The sequence below is a fragment of the Notothenia rossii genome (assembly GCF_949606895.1).
Source record: "Notothenia rossii genome assembly, chromosome: 6".
Lineage (NCBI taxonomy): Eukaryota > Metazoa > Chordata > Actinopteri > Perciformes > Nototheniidae > Notothenia > Notothenia rossii.
This window is the reverse complement of record NC_136909.1, coordinates 11,753,560-11,773,401: the sequence shown is the minus strand read 5'-3', so window position 1 is coordinate 11,773,401 and position 19,842 is coordinate 11,753,560. Positions and strand designations below refer to the sequence as shown.

Below are 19,842 nucleotides of genomic sequence, written 5' to 3'. Positions count from 1 at the left end.
TCAAACAGAGAGCCAGAAGACACAAAATGCTTATTAAAGCAATTTAGCATAGTAGCCCTGTCTGATATAGAGCCAGATACTGTGGTGAGGCACGGAGGTAGCTCATTTTGGATTCACCAGTGGAAATCAATTTTATGGCTTTCCAAAATTTCCTAGGATTATTTAGGTTTTCTGTGGTAACTGACAAATAGTACTTTGACTTAGCACTTTTTTTATTTACGATGTGAAGCTATTTCTTAGCTGCCTGAAGCGTAGCCATTCTACCTCTGAGCCTGATTTCCTAGCCTTTGCCCAGGCATTGTTTCTCTCATGAAGGAGACTGGACAGTTCAGCAGAAAACCAAGGATTGTCTCGTCCCTTCACTCTAAATTTATGCAGGGGTGCATGTCTATCTATAATTTCCATAAAACCAAGATAAAAATAAGACCATGCAGTTTCTACATCAGCACACAGATCGATTTTACCCCAATCAAAATCAAACAGATCATGTACAAAACCCTGCTCCACAAAGTGTTTTTTGTCTCTTTTTAGTAGGGGTGCACCGAATGGGAAATTCTTGGCCGAAACCGATACCGAAAATAGGAAACAGTTGGCCGAAAACCGAATGCCGAAAGGCCGAAAATGATTAATAGAAATATATATATATATATATATATATATATATATATATATATATATATATATATATATATATATATATATATATAATGGATACATTTTTTACCAATGTTGTTCAGCTGCCTGATTATGGAAAAATACATGATTATGGCAAAACTTAACTTAAATAATAATCACTAGTATGGGTCCATAAAACATTTATTCAGCACTTTTGAATGCATACAGTACATTAATTCCAAGTCAAGCGCATTTTCTTTTCTCTGTTGGATAACTACAACAAAGTGCATTCAGAACAAAGCCAAGGTGCTTTAAAACTACATAAACATCTAGGCCAGTAGGCCTACAACAAAATAGTGTAAATAAAGACTAACAGCCAGGCCTTCAACAACAACAAATGCACCTATAAGTGCATGCATACAAATGTGCAAACTGGATAAATCCACATGAATGTAATTATTTACAAATGAAATTACAATTCAATTTCAAGAATCTGTAAATAAGGCTGTCTGTCCTCATAAGCAAAGTAGTAAACATTGTATAAAGATACATAAAGTGAAAACTGGATACAAAATCCACAATCAATTACAAATTAAATTACAATTTCAAGAATCTGCAAATAAGGTGGTCGGTCCTCATGAGCAATGTAAACAACATTGTATCATTTAGATACCGAAAGTACAATATATTGAACACTGTGCTGCTGTCATTTCCCTCTAATGATAACCTGAGATGGTGAATTATAACTCACAATGAAAATTGTTCAGGAAAGTGGGTATAGAGTAGACATGTAGAAATAGATAAGCTTATGATAAGCCAGCCTTGTCTACTTATTAAGGAAAAGTGGGAGGTTCTTTTTAATGAACAGTAGCTTCTCTGCTTTATCAGCCATAAGTCTGTTCCTCTTCTCATCAAGCACATGAGAGGCAGCGCTGAACAGTCTCTCGCTGTCAGTGCTTGGGATTTGATCTTACTCCGCATATTTGTCCGGGTGTTTTGATTTCAAGTGGTGGAGTAATCCCGAAGTGGTGAAAGTCTTTGCAGTTACACCCCCTCGAGAAATGTCAGCTGAACACGTTTTACAAATCGCAATCCGCGCCTCTTTCGCTGATATTTTTAGATATCTCCAAGCGCCAGACATGTTGGCTGTGAGTCAGCAGCGAGCATGGTCGCGCACCGTGCTTGTCGCCGCGTTTTGATTACGTCATCACAACAACACGTTAGCTTACCAACGTAACCCTGTTCCCTGACATTCGGTGATATTTTTTCGGTGCTAAAACCCTTTCGGCCGAAAGCCGAAAGAGCCTTTTTAACCATTTTCGGCCGATAATTTTCGGCGGCCGAATATTCGGTGCATCCCTACTTTTTAGGATGATACGAGGTTTAACCTTTTGGACCTTAGTGTCCCTAATTGTGGCTACAACAGAGTGGTCACTCACATCATTAGCAAATACTCCCACAGATGAGTATTTATGTGGAACATTTGTTAAAATGAGATCAATGAAGGAGGATTTATTTGGGGACTTAATATTTGGGCGAGTAGGACTATCTATAATCTGAGTAATATTCAAAGAGGTACACAGGTGTTTAAAATCCTCTGACACAGAAGTTAACCAGTCCCAATTAAAATCACCAAGCAGCACTATTTCCTTGTAGGCAAGTTGAGATAAAAGTTTTGCCAATGAAGATAAAGAGTCCTTGACAGCTGAGGGGGGTCTGTAGCAGCCCACCACCATGACCTGTTGACCCTTTGTTACTTCGATATTAACGGCTAAAAATTCTAGTTGTTTACTAATAGATTTGGAAACCATCTTCGTTACACAAAACTTATTTTTCACATAAATGGCAACGCCACAAGCTTTTTTAGGACGGTCGGTGCGATATACACTATAACCATTTATGTAAATGTCAGAGGCCAAAATTGATTTATCTAGCCACGTTTCTGATAAGACAATGACATCAGCATCAGTCGAGCTCGCCCAAATACGGACAAATGCTAATTTAGGTAACAGACTGCGCACATAAGTGAATTAATCCCAACCCAGACCGAGAAATAAAATCAGCAGGAGTAGCTATCTGACTACTGCTACTACTGGGCGGTCCAGGGTTTGGTTGGATATTCCCTGATAGTAACAATAATAAAAATACCAAGCACCTTTTTCTCTTAACCAAAAACTGTTTTAGAGTCACCAGCAAACTCAGCGAAAGTGAGATTAGAGTTCAAAAAACAGTTCTGAAGAACCATCATAGCAGGCAAGCGAGAAAGAAAAACATTTGTCGAAATGAATGTACGCGACAAGGCAACCAGTAATTGTTTGTGTAACACATCCGAAACCGTACAGGGGATGTCCACTGCGGGCGGTAGAACAGACCTGAATCCAGTAGACTTCTCAGGATGACTAGCGATCGTCTCATTGTCCAACACAGTCAATAGGTACAGCAGAATCACGATATGGGCCATTTTCCCAGTCCAGCACACAGTATCCGCGATGTTCCTGGGGCAAAATCCACGTCAGGACAGCAGCTTGGAACAGGCGAGGCAGCAGTGTGGCAGCGCTCCAGTTTCTCCGCGGTATCCCCAGATCAGGCCTCCGCACCAGCAGAAGCGGAAACAGCCGTGGCAGATCCTCCCCCGTACAGCAGCGACAGGTGGGAGCAGGCCTCCAACAGCGGAACCAAGACAGGTGGATGGCGGGCCTTCAGCCGTGGGAGCTCCTCCGCGGCGAATCGTCCTCCGCACCTCAGCACACGATAGGTGAAAGCGGGCCTCCACAGCAGCAAAAGCAGGACGAGTGGATGGCAGCCCAGCCGTGGTAAATTCCCGAAGCGTGTAGCCACTCCGTCTCACCTAACCCCAACGTTAATTACAGATTACAGAGGCTTCACTTCTTGCTTTCATGGTCTCCAGAGAGCACAACATCTTCTTTTATAACTGCAGTCCGTTCCTGGAAATCCGATCCCAGTGACCAGACGTGTGTAGATGAGCTCTGTTAGTATTCAGAGGGTGTACGGTAATGCATGACCTTCACCTTCAGACAGTAGGAGTTGGGAAGTAAGCAAGAGCCATTCCACTGATGCACTAGCTGGGAATGCATCAGATCTACACAGCACACCAGAATATACATCTACAGTTTAGCAGTGCGCAGCCTGGTGGTTTTTCTTTTTGTCTATCGTAGCACATTAGGAAATGTTACTGAATTAAAAGTCATTGCTTAGTTGCTGCAGTTTGCTGTTAATCTTTTCTTCTGTTGTTTCGATTGGACACTCTGGCAGAGCTGTACCGCAGAGCGCTGGGGACAGTGATGAGTTGCACTGCACAGTTTCTCATGTGCTTGTGGAGAGCTCAGCTTTAACCTGCCGTCTCCTCTGTTTGTCTCCTTGAGATGTATCTCAGCGGAGCCGGTTAGCAATTACCGGCCGGGATTACACCCCCCTCCCCAGGGACACATCTTCGCTCTTCATCTACCTGGTTCCTTCTCCTGTTTCTGATATACTTCTCATGTTTTCTCTTTCAATCATCTTCCTCTTTCTTTGCTGTAGGTCCTGAAATAGATATATTCCTACCACAGATACACACCGTCTCTGTGGTCTACAGATTGATCATTAAAGCTGGATCATTCAAATTAATATCTGATTTCCGGCAGTGGCTCAGTCAGTAGGGGCTTGGACTGTGAGTCGTAGGGGCGCTGGTTCAAGTCCCCGACCAGACCTAAAATATGGAGTGTGGGCTGCTACTTGGAGAGGTTCCAGTTCACCTCCTGCCCTGCCGTGGTGCCCTTGAGCAAGGCACCGGACACCCCCCCACTCCCATTACTCCCCGGGTGCTGTACAATAACTGCCCACTGCTCCTAGTACTAGACTCCTGGTACTAGGATGGGTTAAAAGCAGAGAACAACTTTCACTGTGTGGTGTGTGCTCTGCATGTGTGACCATTAAAGAGGGTTTCATCCCTCCCAATCTATTCTATAATATTTTTTTGAATACTGTGAACAATTAATTTTGAAGATAGATGTGATCCAAGCATGGGCTTCCGTGGCTTCGTTTTGGCTTTTGCACCGTTGTAGTGAAATCCCATCGCTAAATGGTCTTTAGAGAATGTATTATTCAACAGAAGTTACAACTACATCATCCAATACACCCATACATTTGAATGAACAGCTCTCTTAAGCAGTTTGAACAAAAACTGAAGATTACAATCTCATATAAAGGTAGCTTTTGTGCAACTTTGTCACCTGCAAATGACGGGTAAATACAAATAGTTTGCAACAGAAAATACGTATATGTTTTTCTCTGTCATCCCTCTGATGAATCCCTGTTATTTACATATATAGCAAGCATGCCGTGAATGCCAGCATGCTTCTAAGATGAAAAACTTCTAAATATTTCTAAAAGAAGTTTCTCCTCTGATTAAGCCTTTCAGTATGTTCAAATACCATCTTCAGTAATCCAGAGGGGCAGGACATTTCTCCCATTTGCTCTGCTGCTCGACATGCACGTCTTTCTGTGACAGAGAGACATCCTGTCAGCCACTGAGCTGACAGGAAGTCCTCCGGGACGAGAGACGAGGGCTGACAGTGGGACAGAAGCAAGAAACCAACTCTCCCAATTACACTCTCCCACATTTATTCTCTCTCTTTCTCTTTCTCTCTCTCTCTCTCTCTCTCTCTCTCTCTTTTGTTCTTCACATTGAGATGCAAACTAAGGAAGGAGTGAAAGGAGAAGAACCTACAGTATGCACAAACTGAAGATTGATGGACGGACTATGGATGTGTTGAGCTGTTTCCTCGCTCGCCACAAACACAAATATTTGCTTAAAATATGCCATCACGTTCTGAGTAGGAACCAACTGGGAACAGACGTGCATGTGTGTCGTTGCAGGGTGTTCTCCGAGGTGCTGGACTGTGGGGGAGGGGGGAGTAACCGCCCTTGAGGCATGACTGGTGTGGTAATGGGCTTCTGGCCTTACCTCGTGATGACGACTTTGCTACGGAGAGCCATCCATCCACATCTTCTGTGGGGGAGAAAGAGAACCGAAGTGTGAGCGGCCGAGCTATGCATTGAGGCAGCATAGATAGTGTATTTATTGACCCAGGAAAAAACATGTCTTCACTTTCTATTCCATGTGTCAGTGACATACAGTTGATGGATATTTAGCCTGAACGTTTTTTTAATCTCCAGTAATCAAACTCGTCCGGTAGTGCTTGACATTTTGACATAATCCTACATGGATCCGGCTCAATGAACATAAAGGACATTCCTGACACATTTTGTATGGCAAAAAGCCTTGTGTTGTTAAAGGCTCTCTGTACTGTAGAGCCAACGGCAAACATTTGTTTTTGCAGCTCACTGTTCTGTCAGTGGAATCGAGGCATGAGAATTGGGTTTACAGGCAATGTGCTGTAAGCAGAGTCTCTTCTCCAAAAAGATGTCTCGTTACACATGGCAGTTTATCTTTAAGTGGAATTGCTTAGAGAACTGAAATCATTGGCAGAATGAGGGTACGAACAAGTGTTGCATATATATTCACTGGTATTTTAGTTTACTCTTAACCTTCCTAACTGTACATCATATTTGAGCAGATACAGCCATAGCATTATCCACTTTCTTATCCGCACAGTACCTCTAAAATGTCCAAACTGTATACTGCACATTATGCAAATATTATCACCCTACTCTGTCATTTCACAATCTCAAATGTGGAGATGATGCAGGGCTCAGGCGTTGGGCTTTCTGTAACTCAGTCAGTACTTAGCATGTTGAAAGGCTGGTGTCTTGGTTTTCCTTCAAAACTGAAATGAGTCTCTAACTTTTTGCAAGAAGTTTGAAAAGAAAGCAATTTATATGGGATTATTCATTTATAGAATATTTTGGAGTGAAGTATGCAGAATGCATTTCCATACACACAGGGGTTTTTTGTTCAATATGAAGGTTGATATTAGTTTATCTATAAAGCTGAAAAAGCATTGTAGTGGCAATTTCTTATTTTATCTTATATGGTAAAACCAAATGCTTCTGAAAGCATTGTCTAACACTACTGTACCATTTCTTCATATTTGCTGTTTCATCTGTTGTCTCTAATGAGGATTATTATTCTCAAGCGCTTCAAGGCCACAGAGCTGATTTGGCAGATTATGTTGAAACTTCTCCTCTTCACACAAAGTTTGAACTTCCATATTCTGATAACCATTATACTTTCTACAGCTCAAGGACACAGGTGTCTAATAACAATATGAGACATCCGTGTGAAAGCAGATTTCTGAGGCGTTCCGCCGAGCTACACAAAAACTCTGTCTTCCCGCCCTATCTTGTATATAAGCTTTCCTATTCTGTGACTATTGCGCACACTCCTGCAGACTACCCTGTACTCTGTGAGACTTGTGCCTTCGAGGCGCCTCGAATAAAGATCCAGAAAGACAACTCTGTTTGTTTCACCAGTTTATTGATTGATCATTCTAATTGTATATCTCCACAGTATTGACTAGGTCTAAGATTTCCATAACAGCATCTTTTCAGAAAGATGACTTTCAAAAGCATAATGGAGGTTAGGTAAGAGATGTATGTTGATTGAATGTATCATCTTCACTCAGAGAGAAGATTCACAATGTTTAATGTCCTGTTTCAAAGATGCTATCAACAGCAGGAAATCAGTGAGTAGTCAAATCCAGATTCCCGGATATCTTTTACATTTTAAAGGGGGACAAAGGAAAGGACTTTCTCAGCAGTTACCTTGATTGGCATTACCTCCAGGTCTATTTTCGTATTTGTACGATATTTACAACGTATTTAATATGTCTAGCAGTATATGGCTTAACTCAAAATCCAAGATACATCGGAGATCCTTGTGTCTTGAACCTCTTTGGAGATTAAAGTAAGCAGAGAGGTAGTTGCTGGTGTGACAGTAGCCTTTTGAGAGGAATATGTAAGACAGACCCACTCTTACCAATCAAAACTAAATGCAATTAGAAGTTGCAATAACTTCTCGTATTCAATGATTTGAAAGGAAACATTCAAACTAGATACAAATCTTCAGGAGAGTAGGTAGCCACTTTTAGTATCTCAAGATGCAGCTTTTAGTGTCTGATTACCTTAGAAACATTTAAAAGAAATTACATTTTCTGATTTAATGTCCTTCTGTCAGTTTTTTCTTATTTTGTCTTTTGTATAACTTTGTTTAGACTCTGGGGCGTATGAATACATTTATCCAATCTAAAGTGATTTGGGACAGGCTTATTGTTGCCTCGTGGGACGATGTTTACATCAACTTGCCAACTCAATTATCTGTTTGAAGCCAAAGTCACACATTATTCATTTAAGGCTTATTTCATTATCCTCCCTGACTCTGTGAGCTCCCTCGCCTCCTTCACTGTCTCCTTGGTTTCCTTTGCAGCTGACGTCTCTCCACACTACGGTCAATGTTGGGACTTCACCACCACAGCTTGTTCCTCTTCCTTTCTCTGCAGTGCCTTTATTGATATTCAACGTGCTTTTAGTCATACTCCATTTCTGGCTGGTGATGGGTGGATGGATTTTAGATCAATATGAGCTTTAGGCGTTTTCACTGTCGGCTGCTGGTTTAACCTTTGGCTGGACTGATGTGTGTCTCTGTGAAGGACTTTTCAACATGTTCTCAGTGTGTGCTTCTTCTTCGTAGATGAACTTTGGTTACCTTTAGGGAAAATGGATACCGAGGAATGCCAACATGGTGAGAGATTTTGTCTCCTGTCCTTTCTTTTCTCATCTGGCTTCTTCCTATCGTTGCACCTCGTGGTTGGATTATCTATGTTGTTATTTTATTGTCTTTCTTAATCTACCGGTATACACAACATCTATGCACTTCTCTTTGTCCTGGGAGAGGCATCCCTCCTTTGTTGCTCTCCCCGAGGTTTCTTCCATTTTTCACAGCATTAATTGTGGTGATATATATCAATACATACGGTTTCTATGGAAATATTCTTGTGTACTATGAAGATCTAAGGACAGAGGGTGTTGTTTTCTGTGCACACTGTTAATACCCCTGAGAAACCTTTGATGTTTGACTAGATAAATTACATTTAATCGATTGATTGATTCAATTTCCGTAAAGATCAAATGTATTCGCATTGTCCACTTTGAACCATAAAAAGTGCTCACACATTGTATTCTCAGATTTTCAAAGGTACCTCCCCCATTGGTTACTAACTCACCTTATTTTAATTGATTTATTTGTCAAATGAATTGATTCTGTATGCTTATGATATCGTGAAAGGTGTATTTCTATATTACATAGTAAATATAACATTGCCAATGTATTCCTTTTAATTCCCATGGAACGTTTTCTCCTTGAATATTCATGTTCTGGACCAAACTATTGAACTGACTGATCATCGGGCTGTCGTTTGTGCCGTGCCACTAGGAACTAAATGTTTTTTACTCTTTAAAATGTATATCAGTTCTGGCCTTAAAATGAAGTGTCGGTCATAGGCTCTTAAATTGATGCTGTCACGGTTGCCATGACTAGTGAGTCAAAAAATATTGCAGACAGGAGCTTTTGCTGCATTGTATTTGACAAAAGATCATTAAAAATATTTTAATTGGAGCATTTTCTGGATGTCTAAAGCACCAGCGCTTTTTAATGATGAATCCACTGCAGAGACGTCTCAGTGCTGCGTGTTCCTCAGTAGAGCTTGACATTCGACTGGCCGAAGGTCTCGGTCAAATTTAAACCCGGTTGCTGTTACATAATGTAGTCCTGAGACTGCCAGGCGCTCAGCTTCCCCCCCGAGGAGACCCATGTTTCACTGCCATGGTTTAAATAGGCTTGACAGCGCTGAAGTCTCCTCCTCTGCGAGGTCACAGCTAGCTGCCATGTCCTCAGGAGAAAGTATTTCTGCAGTGCTGCCGAAAACTGTGACAGTTTCCCCTATCAGCGACATAACAGACCTTTTGAAATTGACAAAGCGTACTCTTTAAGGTGGAGTGTAGATGACAGCAGAACAGCGCTGTCTAGACATTAAAGGGCCTGCAGGGCGACGAGAGGGTGGAGAGACTCTCTCTGCACTCAAACCTTTTGTTACCAGGGTCCTCCTCATTTTCAGTATTTGTTTCCTGCTCCTGTTATTTTGTGTTTTTATAAAATGTATTTATTTAAACAGAAACACAAAAAACTGTTGCTTTGGGAAATATTCTTCTCTTTAAATATGGATTTTATTTGAGGTCTGACATTTTTCTTGCATCACAGCAGCTCCATTCCCAACATCAACAAGGACACATTTTAAGACCCGATACATTGAAACACACTTTTTATATAACATTGCAATCACTGAAGACAATATGTTCAAGACCTTTAACTAATATTGGACTTGGGATTCAACTCTTTACCAAATGTTCAACTTTAAGTCTATAGCGAGTTATGTGACTAAGGTTAGTCAGGATATGTAAATGTGTATTTGCTCTATGTATTTAAGCAGCTGGACAGTAAGAAATGCTTTCTAAGGCAAACCTTTTTTTACATAGTCCTTGTCAACCTCTTTTTTTACGATCGGTGTACTCACTAGCCCTAATAATCCTCTCTTGTTCAAGATGGTGTATATGTGACCTCTGACCTCTCCCCTCCAGATGACTCGGGGGACGAGGAGCCCACATCCCAGTCGGACCGCAGCGAGCTCCAGGGCACCCTGAAGATCCTGGTCAGCAAGCTCGATGACCTCAGCACGTGTAATGACCTGATCGCCAAGCACGGGGCGGCCCTGCAGCGCTCGCTCAGTGAACTCGAGGGGCTGAAAGTGCCCGTGGAGGGGGGGGAGAAGATCAAAGCAGTCAACGAGCGAGCCACCCTCTTCCGCATCACTTCCAATGCTATGATCAATGTAAGTAGCCGGGACAGAGCAGCGTCCGAGTCCTGCCCGCTTTGGCATGATCAGTGTGACAGGAACGCCAGCCATCTATAGTGCCCTGGTTAGCGCATGCCGAGAGATGAGATGACTTTACAGTGTGACATTTTAAACGAGAGCAGCGAGGCATGGAGACCCCAGCCTTAAAAAAGCAGTTCTGGACTTTGCCAGATCCTGTCCTCTCCCTTTGCAGTAAGTGCTAAAAATACTATTTCTGACCACAGATACAAATTCTCTCTGTGGTTTACAGATTGTTTTTGCATGGCTGGATAATTAGAATAAATATCCGATGATCACAATGTTTCAATACGGATACGTGTCGGATTAAATGTGCAAAAATGAATTTATGACCCCACTTTACACTCTTTGTCCAATTTGGCGTCACAATACTTTACAGGTGTGTAATTAAGTTGAATAGGAACGTTTCACTTTAGCCCTGATCTGATTTAGATTTGCAGCTGGTGTGATCCCATAGATAAAAGGTCTTTACAGTACCTCAAGCATCCTTCAATGCACCCTAAAGGTGCTTTCAAACTGACTTAAACACAAACATTTCTTAATGAGTGTCCATAAATTATAGTAATAAAAATAAGCTTGGAGAAAAGCTCAAAGTTTAAAACAGTTTTCTGCTGCTGTTCTGCAGAATAAGTCAAGTACAATTGATTGAAGATATTTCAAAATCACACTTACTCAGTGCTTGACAACGTGTAAAAATCTACGCCTATCTATTACATTCAGAAATAAAGGCACCCGTCCAAAACACCTCTATAAATAATCCCTCTTCCAAAATAACATATTGCAGTTAAGTTGAACCATATCAGCTTCATTTCACACGTAACACACACTACCAAATATGAAGTCTCTGCTATATGATCAGCAGCACGTTCTCTACTGTTTCTGCTGCTGGTCCATTCTCCTCTCTGGGCTTCACACTTAGGTAGCAGTGGACGAGAGTTCAGGGAGAGTTGAGGTGCAAAGGATACTGGATATGATGGTGGGTGGGTGGAAGGGGGGACAGGAATAGCCCTTACTCCCCCCCTCAAAACCTCCCCCCCCCCCCCCCCCCCCGTTGCCTGGTGAGGACAGTCAGAGGCTTCTGGACTACAGACAGACAGACAGACAGGCCTGCTCTGAAAACCAGACAATCGCACAAGGTTTGTCTTTCCTTCTGCTTCTCTCAATGGCTTTGCTGCTAGCGTTGTTTCTTCTTAGTTGCTGTTTAATGAGGCTTTAACGCATACTCACTGGTTGTCAGATTCAGTCATGGTTTGGATTCTGAATCAAGCACTAGGTTGGGATCAGGCAATAGCAAATGATAACTCTTCAATCTTGAAATTTGTACTCAAACAGCTTGTTAGGAAACTTGAGATTGAAAAAAAGGAACTTCTAAATTGTACTTTTTATGTGAAAGGTCTTTGCTAAAGAAGTAATGAGCTCCCTGTTTCACTCTGTCACCCATTTTCTTTATTAATTGGTTCCGGATAATTGAGACTCACTGGACAAGCAATACAAAAAAACTCTTGGTTTGCCTAACTCATTAAAATGCCATCAGTATTGCAGAGAACACGCTCCTAATGAGAGAAAAGTGCTGCCCATACTCCCTGTAGCGATCCTTGGGCTTGTAAATGACTCCTGAAGCAGGAGGCAGTGCAGGGTAAGGGCTTTTGGATTTCTGCTCCCGTGTTTTTAGCAATTTTAGGCATTTTCTTGAAAGTAAGGGTTGTGGTTTCCCAAAGACATTGGGTTAGGAGGAGTGGTTGAGGGAAGAAGGAGGTCACACCCCTGCATGTTCTCTGTGATCTGCCCCTCGTTCGAGGAGAGGGTTGCTTTAGTTCATTTAGTGGTGATGTAACTCGCCATGTGTGACATTGAATCCAGGCTTTTGCCATGTGTGTGTGCCTTTTATCACACCTACCTATTACTCAAGTTCATTGTACTCTTGTCTACGTCACTCCAATCTGACACTGAGATCTGTTGCTGCCACCGTAAGCCCGTTTCCAACCACATTCTACTTTGGCCTTTGTCTCGTCTTCCCCCCAGCGGAAGTCACATGCAGTCTGTTTCAACCTGAGACTCAGCATTAATTCAAAAAGGAACTATCACACTTTCTACGTCAGTGTTGAGTTTCATATCGTGTTTAACTCTGAGGAAGTGGACCACAATGTCACGTGCACTTCTTACATTTAAACTGAGGCTCAGACAATTGTGTTCATTCAGGACTGCTGGAGGTAAGACTTATGGATGATCTTACTATTGGAAGTGGTGGAGTTTCAATTGATTGTTTGAGGAAAAGTTACGTTCTAATCTATCTAAAGCCACTGAAATGTAACTTTTGTAATTTCAGTATTCAAAACATATAATGAAATTACAACAATAAAATACATTAGACTTAATAAAATGATTAAAGTCGCAACAAGATGATTGTTTACCTTTTAGATTTAAGTAATACATTACAATTGTGGGGGAAACTTCTGAAGCACTTCGAAACAGGACTCAGAGAGGCACGAGGAGAGATGGAGCTTTGACGCCAAACACTGACGGTTTATTTGGAGTTACGGACGGAGACTTGACAAGACAGGTGGTGTGTCACGAGTTGACAAACCAATTCTGAGGAACTCTTTCTGTAGCTCAAGGTTTTTACTAGTTCAGAGTGTAACAATCAACATTCTTCATCAGTGAGACTAAAGCAATATGGGCCCTGAATCTAACTAGAACTCTCGTCCATAGAGATTAATGTGCGCCAGGGAGCCTTCGTCCCTGAACAGTAAACTACCTCATGGTGGCTTGTGCTCTGTCATAGACTGGCAACAACAATGCGCCCAAGCTGCCCCTCCCTAAGAGAGATAGCAGCTATACCCAAGGCCGTAGAACCATGCCACGAGAAAGGAGACGGTAAAGAGAGAGAACGATGAACTGGGTCGAAGGTTGAATACCTAAGCAAATTATTCCCTAACAACAATACTAGTTATAAAAGAGTATTGCTGGAGGACACGTTTGTTTTTGGTTTGTGATGTAGCTAAATAGATTGACTGTATAATGATCATATACATACAAACATAACACTAACTCTCTGAGAAGGATCAGAAGACTCAGATCATAGCTACATGTAGGGCATGACATAATGATGATATTGTAAAAGTAATTCATAGTTCATCTTAAATTGTAGTTTTACCAATCAAGTGGTATTTATTGGATTTGTTCCTGATTTCTCCTCTCTCTGCGTTGGCCAAGTGTGTGTCAATGTCAGTGTGTTCAAGACAGCAAGGCAACTTCAAATGATTATACTATGACAAAAGAAAGTCCAATAATCATAATGTAACATGGGGACATTGTACAGCAATATCTTTTTTGAATTAGGTTGCTAAGGAAGATTAAAGACCTGAAATTACACATAATGAATGTTTTCAGAAATATAACATCATTTCAAACTTCTTCAACAAGTGACAACAGCAGTCTATCATTGTTATATTCTGATTGTGTGTAAGATAGATATGCTTCATTTGAACATTGGCTGAAAGCACTTTTAGACAGATTAACACTTGGCTGTCTGGAGACAAATCAACAATCAAGAGTTCAGTGTTAACAGATCCTCGTTGTTCTTCCTGCTGCCTCAAAGTGAACACAGAGAACACATTCGTCCCTCCAGCTCGCTGCTCGCTGCCCGCAGTCCAGACTTTATCTAAAGGCTAACACTTAGCCGCCCGTTTTGCTCCGGATCCAAAGAGACCTTTCCTGCACTGAGTGGAACAAATGTTACCACGTGCTGCTGGGAAGAACAACGAGAACATTCACAATGCAACAAAAATGCTTGATTGCAATAAAGCAGTTTCCAAGAGATTATTCCGAAACAATGCTGACAGCTCAATGACTGTCACATGACAATTTCATCCAGCGTGTAGTCAGCTGTGAGGTGTTGTGTAGGTTCATTGACCTTCGAGCCCACTGCGATGCGAGGCTGTCAGACAAACGCTGACATGCAAAATATGTCTGATCTGAAGTAACCTCTCAGCAGCAACAATGATGTCCCCACTGGACTTAAATATAGACTGCTACTCAATCAGAGGTTTAACCTTAGCTCTTCATTCACTGATATTAATCATTCAGAGATACATTTCACACAGCAGGGGGCAGACCGATGATTAACATATTGATGATTGCTCCAAACAATGCTGATAATTAACCTTGATTGCAGTTATTGGCAAGAATGTCATTTCATCTTTTTCTATACCACTCTTCTCTCTCTCTGTTGGAAAAAAGGGATCAAATATTGTTTCATTAAAGTATAAATAGTAAGTTAGCATTAAGAGGTAAATGTTGATTGAAAGAGGGAATGGCTTTTAGATTTGTGTATCGTCGTGTATAATGTAAGTAGCTACCTCTTGCGGGAAGTTGAAAAAATGTCTGTCTCTACTTTAGATGTAGAAATCTGACCTGTAAATCATTTGAAGTTGAAAGCCACTCGCACATGGTTGAGGATTAAGAATATCAAAATTAATTTAAAAATTAAATATTTTTAGATTGTATTTTATAGAAACTAAACGGTCGGTCCTGTCTGTGTGTTTGTGTTTCCCCCAGGCGTGTCGAGACTTCTTGGACCTCGCAGAGACTCACAGTCGGAGATGGCAGCGCGCGCTGCAGTATGAGCGGGAGCAGCGGACCCACCTAGAGGAGACCATTGAGCAGCTAGCCAAGCAGCACAACAGCCTGGAGCGGGCGTGGAGAGAAGCCCCCACGCTGGTCTCCACCACACCCAGCGCCCCCACCGCCAACAAGGGTAAGATGGACTGTTGGTTACTCCTGTGGGCCTCCATGTAGACTGGCTTAAAGTCATGTGGGACCTCAGGCTAGATACAGTACTCATTCTGAGGAAGGATATTTAAAGTTGTGTCAGAAGGTTTGGATTATCTCCAATTTAGAGATTGTAATTACCTTGACCAACGAATGTATGTCATGTGCACTCTTCTGTTAGTCTGTCCATCCAATTATTTATGTTGTTGTTTGCATAGCTCTCAACAACATGTGGCAAACAGACCTCTGGGCTGGAAACACATGTGTTGTGTGTACATCATGCAAGAGGAAGAAACCTATTGATAACCCTACTGAGAAATGACAGCACAACTCAATAGCAAAACAGGAACTGGTGTAACTTAATAAAAGCTAAGCATTAAGTAACAGGAAAGAAGAAATGATTGATGGATAGGTGTACTAGTGACAGTCTAAGAAACTGGACAATCAGGCTCCCCACTGCTTAGGGCTTTAGATGCTGAGCGGGATCCCTTTGTGTACAGCCAGGGACCATTGTTGCATCTCTCTTTACCTTCAATCCCTGTCACTGCTATCTGTATTAAATCCTGAACCCCCCCCCCCAAAAAAAAACAGGAGAAATATGTTGAAGTTTCTTCTCTTACCACCAATCAAAGTTTCTATTACCATGAAGGCAATCTTTACTCAACAGTCAACAAGTTGTTAAAAGTTGCTGTTACTGGTTTCCCCCTCAACCATAGAGGAAACACATCGTACAAATGTGGGATTTGGAAGGTGCTGAAAAAAAAACGATTGTTGTTTTTTAAAATATCTGGATGTTAAGTATTCTGTCATTTATACACAGCAAGGCTGGCTGTTAAGGTAAGCTTATTTCGAGACAGCACACATCATAACTCATGTTGTGTGTTATGCATGCACCTTGATAAATAGGCTTGACTAGAAGCTGGTTTTAAGGTGAAAAGCTACTATTTCCTGAAAGTACAGTCTCCTGATCTGACTTGTGTTTTACTCACTGAACATGCTCGTTTATCCTTCATTATTTTACTCTCATTAGAAAGTACTCTTATTGAATGTTGGATACTGAACATCCTGAGGAGTGTGCATCCTTCAGGCTAGTTAACCAGCGGGAACGTTGCCAATTTAACTAAGCTGATTATTCCGTGATTAACGGTCGGCCATAGGTACGTGATTACTCTTACGCTCTGCTAGTTTTGGATGCTGTTTCCGTTTACTCACAAAGGTGTATGTGTTGACAGGAGGGAGTGAGAGGCTGCGCAAAGAAGAGGCGAGTGATGAAGATGGGGATACTGAGTACTTTGACGCCATGGAGGATTCCCCTGCATTCACCACAGTGACTGCCACAGAGAACACACAGCACAGGTCCGTCACACACAGAGATCCAATATTTCTTTATTTTCAAAGACAGATAAAGGGATAAGAGTTGAGTTTTAACATTTAGTCTTTTAATAAAACATTCTTTGGATGCTCTAACTTGTCATAATAGTGAATTTGACAGGCTGACAGCTGAACAAGCAACTGAGGATCAAAGTGAAAACAAACAAGTGTTGTGCCCTTCACTTTTTAGTTATACAGAGAACACCTGTCTTCTTTCCTGCAGAATATAAACCAAGGATTTTTAAAGCATAGCAATGCATTGTTTTCAGCATTGAAGCCCGTCTCTTACTGGCGAGTACGATTGTTTCTGCAGAGCTTGTGCTTTCACTGTTTCTTTAAAAAGTGCTTTTAGTGTTATCTTGTTATTGTTATGGCTAATCTCTGCAACTTATCTACAACTCTAGTAGCACCATTAAGAGTGATGGAAACAGTTACACAGCATTCCTCTGTTATACGCAGTAAGGCGGTTGCTCCCCTTGTAAGTATTTGTGTTATATTTTCCTTTCAGGCGATCTCAGAGTAACTTGAGTGGAGCGAGCGGAGGTCAGCCCAACGACTGGAACCAGGACGACAACGTAAGTGACTCTAGATAGTCTGCCTAGAGGACTGATCATTGTAGCCACATATTTTCTGAGCTTAGTTCTCAGTTTAGATTAATGTGTGCTGCTGAACAGCTCGCAGCTCATCAATATATGAATATATCCTTCTTCCCTCATAGTCCCTCTTTCCTGTCTTGCAGTCATTTGTACTCACACACACAGCCTTTATCTTTGTGGTGCCAAAGATAGACAGCTGCTTCATAACACTAAATATTAATTACCAGCCAAACATCTGCACTTCTCTCCCTCCAGCTCTCCCTTGCTTCTTCCTCTCTCCAACCCATCTGTGTCCTCTGTTCGCTCTCCTCCTTTTGTCCCTCGCTCTGTAACTCAATCTCAACTTGTGCTGCCAAGCTGACCATGAAGCTTGTAGTATTTCTTAAACTCTTATATCTATATATATATATATGTGACCTGCTCCATCGAAATCAGTCCAAATCAGTCAGGGAGGGAGGGGGAGAGGCGCTGCGGAAGAGCAGAGTGCGAGTGAGAGGTGCGTGTCTTCTTCGCTTATATTTATTGTGTGATTTTGGAAATAAAAGTTTCATATTCTGAAAGCCAAGACTTTGTTTATTTAAAATCAAACGAAACACACGAACCCTGAAAACTATTTTATTACGCAAATCCACGTTTATTTTTTAAATGAGCCATTGCGACTTCCGACTGATTTTGATAGAGCGGGTCACATTTATATATCTATTATAATATAATATAAATAATTATAATATTCTATTATTCCTTTCAATCATAGCTAAAAAAGACCACTTCCTTATTCTCAACCCTTTCCCTTTTCCATGTAATCCCAGATGTCTCCAGGTCATAATGATGTGTCTGGGAAGGAGCTGCAGCCGTGCAGACAGAGGAGGACTCGAGTCCCAGACAAGCCCAACTACTCCCTCAATTTGTGGAGCATCATGAAGAACTGCATCGGCAAGGAGCTCTCCAAGATCCCCATGCCTGTAAGTAGGGATGCTCCTAAAACTGAACCTGAAGTTTAAACTAGCCAAATAATCTTAAATGAAGAAAACACTCACATTTGAGCACAATGTAATCTACAGAGGTAAACAGAAAGCCTTCTGAATTAACATTATAATAATATTACGTTTTACCAGCTAATATTCCTGCTGTTGCCTAGTGAGGGTATCAACATGTGGACTATTGCATGAGGCTTCATCTTTTTGTCCCTCTCACTTAGGTGAACTTCAACGAGCCTCTGTCCATGCTGCAGCGTCTCTCCGAGGACCTGGAGTATCACGAGCTTCTGGACAAGGCGGCGCGCTGCGACTCGTCCCTGGAGCAGATGTGCCTCGTCGCTGCCTTCTCCGTGTCGTCCTACTCCACCACGATCCACCGGACAGCAAAGCCCTTCAACCCCCTCCTGGGCGAGACCTACGAACTCGATCGACGGGAGGAGTTCGGCTATCGCTCGCTGTGTGAGCAGGTAGGGGCATGGCAGCAGGGAGTTTATGCTTTCACACAATGCACACAACGTCAGCCCGCTCTGCACAACATAGTCTTGTGGCCTCTAGTTGGTTTTGAGTGTTATTGAGGATTCTAGATGCATTTCTGACATTAAAGGACCCAAAATGGTGGTTTTCACCATTAGGGGGCCACATTTCTAATCCCTGTGGGCTGATTTTGATTAATTTTGGATTGCTTTTGAAGTTATAGGGGACTCTGGATCATCTGGATTGGACAAATTGCAAATATATTTGAAAATAAATGGTCCACAGAAGAGATAATCATTTTCATATTGTGCTCTCTATATCTAATGGTCGCAACACTACTCATAGTATTAAAAATCAGCCCACCAAGAATACAAATACAGTATGGCCACTTTCTGCTTTAAACTGCCATATTTGGATCCTGAAAATGTCAGAAGTGCATTCAGCATCCTCAATAACTGCCAAACCACTTAAACAATGTATAAATCGGCCAAGCAATTTGTATCAACTAGGATATGCTAATTATTGCTGATTGATGCAATGTATCCTAATTATGCAAATGACCCAACATACGCACATAAGAATCCGGTTGTTTCTATGTGCTGGGGAGCCATACTATACGTTTCTAACATAACTATACTAAGGTTGTGTGCTGCTCATATCAATATACTTTACCTCCATGTGTATCTATCCTCTAAGGTGAGCCATCACCCCCCTGCTGCTGCTCATCATGTGATTTCCCAACGAGGCTGGACCCTGTGGCAGGAAATCACCATCGCCAGCAAGTTCCGCGGCAAATACCTCTCCATAATGCCTCTGGGTAAGACATGTTGTACTCAGCGGAGAAGCCGACAAACTGTATGTGTAAATAAAGGTTCCTTTATGCAAATGTATCAGCGGGATAACGAGGCAGAGTTTGCTTAAGAAGGACTCCACAACCCACTTGAGAGTTGTGCTGTCTTCCACACACTATGAAGCCAGATGAAAGGGTGTGAAAATGAATCAGGAGGGTTTTATGACCCTTCTGGGGGGGGGGGGGGGGGCTTTTCTGTTGGCTCAGATTGATGGCAGGTTTGATAGATGCAGGTCCAGCCGGTGGGATCCATCCGCCCTCTCCCCCTTCTTGTTATATGCCTGCTGCGACGTGCCATGTCC

At 41.9% G+C, this 19,842-nt stretch overlaps 1 protein-coding gene across 6 annotated transcripts in view; it reads left to right on the top strand.

The window, feature by feature from the left end:
* osbp2b (oxysterol binding protein 2b) overlaps window positions 1-19,842 on the top strand; it is a 50,523-nt gene that overhangs the window by 22,885 nt on the left and 7,796 nt on the right. For 3 of the 6 annotated variants that reach the window (XM_079690114.1, XM_079690115.1, XM_079690118.1), the window contains exons 3-10: window positions 8,267-8,317; window positions 10,210-10,460; window positions 15,060-15,258; window positions 16,505-16,628; window positions 17,152-17,218; window positions 18,049-18,201; window positions 18,438-18,683; window positions 19,387-19,507. In XM_079690114.1, the coding sequence (XP_079546240.1) occupies window positions 8,267-8,317; window positions 10,210-10,460; window positions 15,060-15,258; window positions 16,505-16,628; window positions 17,152-17,218; window positions 18,049-18,201; window positions 18,438-18,683; window positions 19,387-19,507 (1,212 nt within the window). The remainder of the gene's footprint in view (window positions 1-8,266; window positions 8,318-10,209; window positions 10,461-15,059; window positions 15,259-16,504; window positions 16,629-17,151; window positions 17,219-18,048; window positions 18,202-18,437; window positions 18,684-19,386; window positions 19,508-19,842) is intronic. The other 3 variants (XM_079690116.1, XM_079690117.1, XM_079690119.1) reach the window with 1 other exon arrangement.